The 11,218-nt window shown below is 39.0% G+C and overlaps 1 protein-coding gene across 1 annotated transcript; it reads right to left on the reverse strand.

The window, feature by feature from the left end:
• Nucleotides 1–5,442: 5,442 nt before the first annotated feature.
• Nucleotides 5,443–10,243, reverse strand: LOC129277240 (uncharacterized). The gene is made up of 3 exons (XM_064110605.1): nt 9,881–10,243; nt 8,298–8,579; nt 5,443–7,641 (listed from the first exon to the last, which is right to left on the reverse strand). Exons 1-3 carry the CDS (start codon nt 10,221–10,223, stop codon nt 7,361–7,363), a joined length of 906 nt encoding a protein of 301 aa, XP_063966675.1. The 5' UTR covers nt 10,224–10,243; the 3' UTR covers nt 5,443–7,360.
• Nucleotides 10,244–11,218: the final 975 nt, after the last annotated feature.

The following is an 11,218-nucleotide window of genomic DNA, read 5'->3' on the forward strand; positions in this document are numbered from 1 at the left end:
TATTTGTTTAATGATATGTTTTTTAAGAGCTTCCCATTTACATTCCAATATCACAAACTTTTTTTTCTGTAGCCTTAACAAGGGGCTGAGGAACAGTTTTGAAAGGGGAGGGGTTGACCATAAAAAAATCACAATCCTATGGCTTTAAGTTTCTGTAAAGGTTGTGGAAAAAATGGGGGTTAAAGCCTGTTCCCCTCTTGTTCTATGGCCCCTGCTAATTTTTTTTGTGAAACATCACCCAGCCCCAATGATGTGTTATTTTGGTTTTCTATAATGACGGGTAGTCCACACAATGTGAGCCCATCATTCTGTTTCATGTTTCAAAGTGATTCATGACCTGCCATATACATGCAGCTAGTTGTTCTAGAAAAATGCAGGGTCTTCTTTCAGTTCTGAATACTTTAGTGAATAGGGTATAGCTCCTCGCTGTTTTTTTCCAAGCATGTATCGACAGTTTTGGGCAATCCTGACCAAGTTGGCAAACGCCCTCTTCGGCGACGAAAGTATAACATGAGCAACCTTGATCCGCAAGGCAGAACTGGCTGCATTCGATAAGGGATGAACCCATGTACGATGACAGAACATAGCCATCGGTTAGGGCAACGTTCCGGGCAAGTGGTTGGAATTTTGCGTAGCCCTTGTGACCCCCTCCGTGACCTGATTAATTTCAAAATAAATGAGACAAAGCAATTCTTAGTGAGTGATGCGTATGGATGAGTTTGCCTAGGTCAAATGTGGGACCGGAGGAATATTTTGATTAGGTCAGAAGAATATGTTTAAAAAATGTTTCAACTCGGGCGATTAATCATTAAACATAGAAGGTCGCCTTCAGATTTCTTGTGAGATATAATCCGAGACAGATTTAGCATAAGTAATAGTCCCATAAAAGATTTATTTTTAAAACTATTAGTTCGAACATTGTTCTATCAAACCCTACCTGAAATGTGATGTGATTACAGGAGAATGAAATCCTTGGAACAAGATAGCTTGTGTGAAAACAGAAAAATCAAAGAAACAGATAAACGAAAGTTTGAGAAAAATCGGACAAATAATGCTATGGAGATCCTCACATTGGCAATGCGATATAGATGTGTGATGTCACTTGTAAACAACTTTCCCAATTACTTTTCAATTAGTATATATTTCAGTTAAACTGCCTCTTTTATCACATCTATCAGTAGAGCATGTGTTCTTTCTATAGGAGGGCATGTAATACAGATATTTAAAGAATACATCATGGATAAAGAGTTTGTATCACCATAAGAAAAAGCGAAGGAGACATTTTGGGTGTATTATATAGTCCATCAAAGGGAAAGTTGTTCACATGTGACATCACACATCCTTGTTGCATTGCCAATGGGAGGATCTCCATAGCATCAGTGATTGCAATATTCAAATGCTCATAACTTTCTCATTATTTGTCCGATTTTTCTCAAACTTTCTTTGTTCTTATTCTTTGATTTTTCTGTTTCGACATAAGCCTACTTGTTCCAAAGGTTTAATTCCCCTTTAACTACCCTCCCTTTTTAAGTACCAAGAAACGGGATCACTTGCAGAAAGAGTCGCAAACAAATGCACTTCCAAAAATTATATGCCACATACAGACCCAATTGAAAGCTCGCATTTGAAACTTTTTCAGTGAAAGTTCAATGGAACTCTATCTTCCAACAGTCGAGAATAAATCGAGATCTTCTTTTTGCACTCTTCCATGAATTGTGATATGGAAAGTGATGAAGTACATATAATGAAAATTAATAATGAGGTTCAAAGGGACATTTCCTGTCCTGATTGTCTTTTAATACGAGCAGCATTAAATTTCATGTGGGGTTTTAGTTTGAATGCATGTATTATTTTTATCATTATTAATACATTATCATTATTATTATCATTGTTATTATTTTCATCATTTTTAATATTTATTGTTTTTGAGCAGGACCGTTCATTGCATGGATTACAAGAAAGATTTTGAAAATGTAGAGATTTCAGAATGGGTGTGATATGAACATGTTTTCTTGGTACTAGGGTGACCATGCGTTCTGCAGCATATGAAGCTTTTGGAGTTTGGACAGCTGGGTGTTGGGAAAATTGAAAAGCCAGGCATTCCCGAAATCAGACATTCCACAATCTAACATGAGCCCTAGGTTGCGACACGTCTGGGACACATTAATCGAAAGAACAAACAAGTCGACAGACAAGGCGTACAATTTGAACTCTTTATTCAACACGATCCGCGGCAGGTAGGAGATGCTACCGAAGTGCTTACAAAGCACGCAAAACAGTAAAAACACTTCAACAAGCCAAAGCGACCACAAGGTTGCGCTATTACATAAAATAAGCAACACACAATTAATGGCGAATGGTACATCCCGAAAAGAGACGGATGACAACTTGACCTTACTAAGTTGAGCCCGTGAACCATAAATAAGGAACTCAATTTTGGAGGGATTCCATTTTAATGAATGACTATCCAGCCATGAGTGAATGTCAGATAGACAATTCTCAAGACGGGTGATTCCATTTTTTTTTTTGCATCAGCCTGGTTTGGTTTGAAGGAGACTATTAATAGAGTTTCATAATATGACGTGGTAAGATGTGTCCCAAACTAATCAAGTAAATTGAAAATAAAGTGGGCCCGCCCACAGAACCCTGCGGAACACCGTCAGTAAGAGGCATACTGGTAGATTTGCACAAATAATCTGTGAGTGACAGGAAAGATAAGACTAAAACCATTCATATGCCTGACCCTAACACTAAAGTGAACCGAGTGTATTAGCAGAACTGTGTGATTAACCATAACGGTATTGTCCTTTGTCCATTCCCTGAAGGATGGAGGTGGATACATTGACCAGGAGAGTTCCCACACTGTGGTTGGGACGATATGCAAATTGAGAAAGATCAAATAAATTGTTATCCAAAAAATTCTTATGAGTATTTTTTGGATAACAATTTATTTGATAGACTTACTGCAGTAAGTCTAGAAAAACAACCTTTCAAGAATTTGAACAAGAATGGCAAGTACATAAACCCATTTTTGTTTTGCATATTTGGAATATTTAGGTTCTGTGCAAAATTTGGTGAACTGGGGAAAGTTTTATGGAAGGACTTTGTCGGAAAATTTATCCTACAGATCATGTTTGACAGATCATGTTTTATCCGACAGTCGCCACAGTAACAGTACTCCTCAGCCAATCAAAAATCAAGGAAAGTTTCAGATCTTTATCAATTAAGACATTGTATGTATCTAAGCGCTTACATATTTATCACTCCGGTCATCATTTTAATCAGCTATCCCCGCACACAACGTATGCACATCCTCCACTCCCGGGGAGTATTCCAGCCTGTCACCGATGAGGCGCACACAATGCAGGACAAGCTACAATGACTTTCACATCTTTAATGTCCCCTTTCCAGGTTAATAACAGCTCGCGCTTCGTGCTCGCATTATAAATTCAGTGAGATGCATATGGGGTTTCATGAATGTGTAACTATGTTATTACAGGTATATATTTTATTGTCTTTTAAAAACAACATTATTTTTTTAGACGTTATGAGAGAGATACATACATATATTCATTTATTAAAATATATTTATGTTGTCGCTATTGCACAGAATAGAAAAAAAATACATCCGAAGTCTATTTTTATATAGTAACTCACCAGTAGCGTAATGAGCCAACAACAAAAAAATGGAGGGGGCCAGACAAGGATGACATTTATTTTCCTTTCCTTTATTCTTTTTTTTTCATTGGTAGGGAGAAGGGGGATCCGTGACCCCTAGCACGCCCCTCCCCCATCTGTACGCCAGTGATGATCATACTTTCGTTTGAAACAAATGGAAAGAAAAAAGGTGCAAGGTTAGATAAGGCCCAAGACGTAAAAAAAAAAAAAAAAAAAAATATTAATAATTATAATGCTCATAAATATACAATAAATCAAGCGGTCACCAACGAAAATAAATAGCGTGAAAGAACAAAACGAAAAAGAAGAGAGAGAGAGGGGGGGGGGGGAGCCCGCGCGAATGTATGGTGTATAAGTTGCTGGAAAGCAGAAGAGATATTGTGTCCAGCACCCCCCCCCCCCCAAAAAAAAAAAAGATTCACAATTTCAATGGGGAGTGTGTCATTCCCCTTCTCCGTTACAATTTGTCAAGTGGCAGCGATTTGTTTTTTTTTAAGCAGAAAGCTGTGATGATAGGGGGAGAATGAAATAATTAAAATAAAACATTAACGAATAACAAGAACAAAACAACAAAACAATTTGTAAGATGTTAATGCAATTGTATTATCGGAGCACATGACGGCTGAGCAATTATCGGTGGAGCAGATGTCGGCGGAGCAAATATCGGCGGAGCAAATGTCGCAGAGCAATTGTATAATTGGAGCAATTTTCGGCGGAGCAATTGTCGTATAATCGGAGCAGATGTCGGTGGAGCAATTATCGGCGGAGCAATTGTCGGCGGAGCAAATATCGGCGGAGCAGATGTCGACGGAGCAAATATCGGCGGAGCAAGTGTCGACGGAGCAAATATCGGCGGAGCAAGTGTCGACGGAGCAACTGTCGGCGGAGCAACTGTCCGGAGCAATTGTCGGCGGAGCAGTTGAGTTGTCGTATTTTGCGTAGCAATTGTCGGTGGAGCAAATGTCGGCGGAGCAATTGTCATGGAACCTAATTTCCAAACTTGAAAAGAAAAGGATAATGCGAACGTATAGGGATTAGGCTTTCACGGAAAATGATTCTATAATTGTCAACTATTGCTTTCTATGGTATTGTATTAACCAATTAATTCTTAGTGGATTTTTCTAACGATTTTTTTATTGCTTTCTATTGATCTTTTGGAGTGTATTCATTATCCAGTTCAATTTTTGTTCACGATAACACACAAAATAAATACATCATCAACGGAAAGCCCAGGCTGGGGGATGCGTCCCCCCCCCCCCCCACTTTTTGTGAAGAGGAAAAATAAGAGGAGGAAGACGAGTGAATAAAATAAGGTGAGGGGAGGATATCTTTCATGTCACTATAGATTTCGCTCACGCTCCGTGCTTAGTCTGCTGGGCAAACCCTTCACTCGAGTTAATGGTCTGAATGTGCAGCCTACTCATGCCTTGTGTACTGAAGGCTCTCTCGCTCTGTATTTGAACAGCAAGTTTTGTATGTGCTAGTCTTTGCGTGGAGGCACACTTATTGATCAAAGTTCCAATCAGGGTCTGTGCCTGCAGACTACTCCGTGCTCGCATTGCCTTTTCTATGAAATATACATATCTTGCTCATAGGCTGATATGGAGCTTAAAATATCAAGTTTCGAAGTCAATATACAAAACATTTCTCTTATTACATCTAGCTTTCATTAGGCACTATTTTGTTTGATTTACAATGATTGATTTCTTCAGTACAATGATTGATTTTTAAAACAGTGTTCTGTAATGTCGGACTCCGTTTTATGGTATTCATATCAATTCAATTCAATTCTTTTATTTCATTTCCATTCAAAACATAATACAAAGTAATTTAAAGTAATACAAATCAAGTACAATTTTACAGAAGGGCATTCTTACTTCGTAAAAAAAAACACAGAAAAACAGTATAATATAGAGCATAAATGGAAATGAGGGGGATCCACTAAAAAGCAAAGCTTGTAAATTGTGGATCCCCCTAGCTTGGAAAGGAAGTATAGTAGACTTATTCTCATATGCATACATATATGTATTACAGGAAAGAAAAAGAAAACAAAAGAAATCATACGGATGCAAATATAATTACTGAACAAATGCAAAGCTTTTGTCAACATGTTGACAAAAAATTGTTTACTAAGGTTGTGTACTCATCTTGTTTATGGTTACAAGAATGCTTAAAATGTCCAGTTTACAGGTTGGAATATCACTCATTTTCAGCTCGCACTTCGCGCTCGCATTATTCGATTGGTAAGATATCCCGGTAAGATATGTATCCTTTTCATGAGCCACTAAATTTAGTCCTTAACGGGTTACTTTTCTGGTCAGTATATTAAAAATTTCAGCTCGGGCATCGCTCTCGCGTTAATTCTTTAGTTAAATATGTCTACACATCTTTTCAGGATAACAAAAACTGCTAAAAACGTTTTATTTTTCATGTCTTATTACAAAAGTTTGAGCTCGCGAATGGCCTTTGCAACATTTCGCAAGGATGCCCTTTCAACAGAAATCAGCGCCATAATTGACCAAAATTCAAGTTTTACAACTTCAGATTTGATATTTTTTCCAAACCGCTCGCTCGCGGATGAGCCTTATTACTATAAATCTTATCAATCAGAATTTACGTCAAAATGGCTTTGCTCAACTTTAATTACTACAAAAAACACAACTATTTCGCGTAGATGATAATCTCATGGTAAAAATATCCGTTTGCACCAAAATGCCCATTTTGACATATAGGTGCCCTTTTTGGTGTTGCCCCCCCCCCAAACGAAAATATGTCCCGCCGCCCCTGCCTTGATATAAGCATGATTTAATTATTCGGTACAAAATATAACAAAATACATACCTCGCCTTATTGTCTGTTTTTTGAGCCCACTGAACCTCACAAAAAGTCCTCTCGCTCTGTCAATCTATAACTTCTGATTACATTGTGAAATATATCAGCCAAACAACGAACGTAATAAACGAATCAGAGCACAAAATCAATAGGATTAATTTCAATCCGATCGTAATTGCTTTCCAAGGCAGAAGACACTATGAATTATTCAATAATTATTTCATATTATCATGACTATTATGGTTGAAAATGACTATGCTTTCCATCACTTTCAAATCGGACCCATTCTTTTTTATTCAATCGTATCCATGATCAATCTCATCACGTTAACAGAGATAAATCCTTTTGTTCAACGTCTTTGTTTGCTAATCATGACCTACATTATATATCTATATATATATATAGGCTAGTCCAGGGGCAAATACTCAATTTTCCAAGGGGGGAATATATTTCCTCGCATGAGCTTTTATTATTTTACGTAGTGACATATGCTTCTTTTTCATGACTACTTAAAGTGATTGTTCGTCTGCTCTTTATTACCAAAAGTACTTGAAAGGACTTAAATTGAAATACAAAAGTGCTTAAAATTCTATGTTTTCTAGTCACATCATTTAGTCATTTCAAAAAGTGGTATTACAAGAGATATTTTTTTCATGAACAAATTAATAAAGCCTTTTGCCCTTTTTCCCATGTGATTATGAAATAAGATAATTCAACATGCAATTAAATCACCTATGTGTGCCTTCCGGAGGGGCATTTTCCGTAAAGTTCACAGAGGTGCCAAAATATGGGCTCATCATTCTGTTTCCTGTTCAAAAGTGCACTTTGACTGGCCAAAAGATCCAATGACCTAGAAACATCCGCGGCCTTCTTTGAGCTCTGAATAGGCTATAGTTCCTTGCTGTTTTTTCCAAGCATGTATCGACAGATTCGGGCAATCCTGACCAAGCTGACAAACGCCCTCTTCGGCGACGAAAGTATAACATGAGCAACCTTGATCAGCAAGGCAGAACTGGCTGCATTCGATAAGGGATGAACCCATGTACGATGACAGAACATAGCCATCGGTTAGGGCAACGTTCCGGGCAAGTGGTTGGAATGTTCTGTAGCCCTTGCGGCCACCATCGCGACCTGAAGGATTTCAACATAGATGAGACAAAACAATTCCTAGTGAGAGATTCATATGGATGAATTTGCCTTTCATAGTCAAATCCTGTGAGACCGGATGAATCCGTTGATTAGGGCAGAATTCGACTAATAAAGAAGATGCAAATAAAAATAAGTTGCATTTTGGTTTGAAAAAACAACAATGTTTCAACTTGAGCGATTATCTGACATAATGGAAGTGCGCCTTCAGATTCCCAGTGATCTGTACTCCTCGAGACAGATTTAGCATACGTAATAGTCACCTACTTTTTTTTTTTATTCGAAAAATGCTCCATCAACCCTACCTGGAGTTTGGTTAACTACTCTACCTCTCAAAGTACCAAGAAATGGGATCACTTGCAGAAAGAGTTGCAAACAAATGCGCTTTCAAAAATTATATGCCACCTGAAACAGAACCAACTGAAAGCTCGCATTTGCAACTTTTTTTAGCTGCAGTTCAATGGAACTCTATCTTCAACAGGCTATTTTTCCCTTAAATGTACCTAACCTGTCAGTGCATGACATTATTTTATTATGTTATTATTGTCATTACGATTAGCATCATCATTGTCATTAACATCATTATTACTATTAGTATTTCTTTTATTATTAGTCGTAGTAGTAGTAGTAGTAGTATTTACCTCTGACCAGAGATTGACAGGTAGCAGTTGCTGCTGTCTCTGTTGTGAGTGTCGCCGCTGTTTCCGGAATTGCATCAGTTGAAAGAAAGGAATGAGTTGACCCTTGCCCCGTCTCACTGGTAACTATAAATTGTGTTGAACTACTCATGGTAGACCCGGTGGTGGAACTTGACACTCTTGATGACATTGTTTGATGAGTTGTAGTACTGGTTAGGGCAGTACTTGCAGGGGTGGTGGTGGTGGTTATTGGTGCTGTTTGCTGTGTAGAGGTTGGTTGAATTTCTGTGGATGACAAAAAAATTCATTTGAAAGTGTGGCAACATGCATGGATGAGATAGCAAGAAAACATGCCTCATTGGTTCTCAAGGATGAGTAGATGACAAGGAAGACATCATTGGGTGAAGTCTTGTCAACCTGGTGAAGATGAGATGACAGATGATTGATGTTTCTGGATCTCGTCAAGTTGACCTAGTGAAGATAAGTCGACTTGAAGAGGAAGGGGAAAAGACACACCTCCTTGGATCTATTCTATTGAGGACAAGATGACAAGAAGACATGCATCAATGGATACATTAAATCGACTTAGAAAGCAATGACAGGAACATCTGCCTTCTTGGATCTCGTCAAGTCGATTTAGCCAGGAAGAGATGACAAAAATACATGCCTCCCGGAATCTCATGATGTCAAGAGGAAGCAAGGACAGGAACATGCCTCCCTGGGTCTAGTGAAATCGACTTAGTGAGGAAGGGGGGGATAAAAAGACATTCCACGCGGAATCTCATGAAATCGACTTAGTGAGGAAGCAAGGACAGGAACATGGCCTCCCTGGATCTAGTCAAGTCGACTTAGTAAGGAAGGGGGGGGGTAAAAAGACATGTCTCCCAGAAGCTAGTCGAGTCGACAAAGTATAAGGATTAGAGGGCAAGCAGACAATCCCATGGGTCTCGTCAATTGACTTCTTACGGACTAGAAGACAAAATCATCGATGTTCATTTTATGCATTACAGTACAACAGTGTTGTGTACACTGTAGCTTTAGGAATTGTGAGGGATCACGGATGCACCAAAAACGTCATCATCAAAATCATCATCGCCAACATTTTCATTTTTTCCATTACCATGGTTGTTCATCATCATCATCGTCATCATTTTCAGCATCAGCATTATCATCATTTTCAATAATGATGATGATGATGATGCACAGCACTTGTATAGCGCCATATATCTGTCAAAGACATTCAAAGGAGCATTTTTGGAGGAGCCAGCCAATCTGGGTCGCCTAGAAGGGCGCGCACACAGAACTGTGACCCGCAGGTCTCTCCTCCCGATATGTTGGGGGAATGCAGGTGGACCACTACACCGGGGTTTCCCCCTACAGTAGCAGCCTTATTATCACGATCACCTTCATCATCACCACCATCGGCATCATCACCTTCATCATCGTCATCGCCATCATCATCGTCATTGCTGTCACCACAACCTTCACCACAACCAACACCATCACCACCACCCACCATCAGCATCACATCATCATCATCACCATCATCATATTGATATTGTTGAAAGTGATGATCGGTAATTCACCTTCTTTCTCACAGATGTACCTGTGACGATGGTCATCGGAACAGTCATCATCTCGCCACTGATAAGACTCTCCTGGATCTAGATTGAAACACCTCCCGTTACGCTTGAAAGTGTCCTTATGATCGGCAAAGTTGGAGTAAGTCAATCCCGAGCCATCCAACCAGGTGACTGGTGCCAATCCGATCCAATAATCCTGGTTTTCACGGGGTAGGTTCTCCTTCAGAACTTCCTGCTCATCTGCCGATCCGATGTAGACTAAGTGCATTCCTAGTTCCTCACATGCTGCTGCGGATGAGTCGAAGTCTGACTCGTTTTCTGAGAAGTAATAGCACGACCCTTCCATCTTGATTTGAGTATTGTCGGCACAGGCTTTAAGTATTAATAAAACAATTATAAGAAAATTCATCATTGAAATTCAAGCATTTTTTTCAAAGAAATTAAACTTTTCTTCTTTCATCATTTTGGTTATTGACATGATTTTTGAGACATTATTAAAAAGTTAACGTTGAACGTTTGAGACGTGATTTTTTTTTTTGGGGGGGGGTGGGTGTAATATGAGAAGAGAACTGCATTTTGCAGCACCCCATAGCCTGGATATGCTTTGATGGAATATACATAAATCCACATTCAGTTAAAGGTCTATGTGTTTATATGTTGGGTTTTTTTTTCTTCAGTATCCATATTTGAATTTCCGAGTGCAGACGTGTCCATCGAGATTGCTGAGGGTGTGAATATATAGGGTCATTTTTATTAAACAAAAGAGTAGTGTGTATATATGATTTCGATATCTTTGGGGGGAAAAGTGTTGTCTTACATTATGTCTACTGCGAGACAACAGTCTTAATTACCTTCACTGTCAGTTTCCTTTTCACAAATGAAATAGTACAAAGTGGAACAGATCCTGTCAAACCATGAATCCCCCTCATACAATCGGAAACAGATTGCACCATTATCAAAAGTATAAATGTTATTCTCTGGAAAGTTATTGTAAGCCAAGTTTGTACGGTCCATCCAGGTGAGTGGGGACAGTCCGATCCAGTGCTTCTCGCCGGTATCCTGGAGGCTATTCTCCAAGAAGGTCTGTTCTTCTTGAGTTCCTATGTAGACGAGATGCATTCCCAGATCCTCACAAGCTGAAACTGATGAGGAGAAGCTTACTTTCTCTCCTGAGAAGTAGTAACATGATCCGCCCTTCTCGCTTTGACCAGATTCACAAGCTACGTACCGTCGGTCGAACGGTGAGCCAGAGAAAAGGGATAGAAAGAAGGAAAGAGATATCGAGAAATTAGGAGGTGGGGTATAGGAGGAGAAGAAGCATTTTATTTATTGAATATATTT

This window comes from Lytechinus pictus, chromosome 15 (genome assembly GCF_037042905.1).
Source record: "Lytechinus pictus isolate F3 Inbred chromosome 15, Lp3.0, whole genome shotgun sequence".
Taxonomy (NCBI): Eukaryota; Metazoa; Echinodermata; class Echinoidea; order Temnopleuroida; family Toxopneustidae; genus Lytechinus; species Lytechinus pictus.

Excerpts from the sequence above, each read along its gene's own strand:
- LOC129277240 (XM_064110605.1), bottom strand. The coding sequence starts at position 10,223 with ATGGAAGGGTCGTGCTATTACTTCTCAGAAAACGAGTCAGACTTCGAC. Across the intron at positions 8,580-9,880 it reads GTACATCTGTGAGAAAGAAG|AAATTCAACCAACCTCTACA; the intron begins GTGAATTACCGA and ends TGTCATCCACAG. Across the intron at positions 7,642-8,297 it reads CTGTCAATCTCTGGTCAGAG|GTCGCGATGGTGGCCGCAAG; the intron begins GTAAATACTACT and ends GAAATCCTTCAG.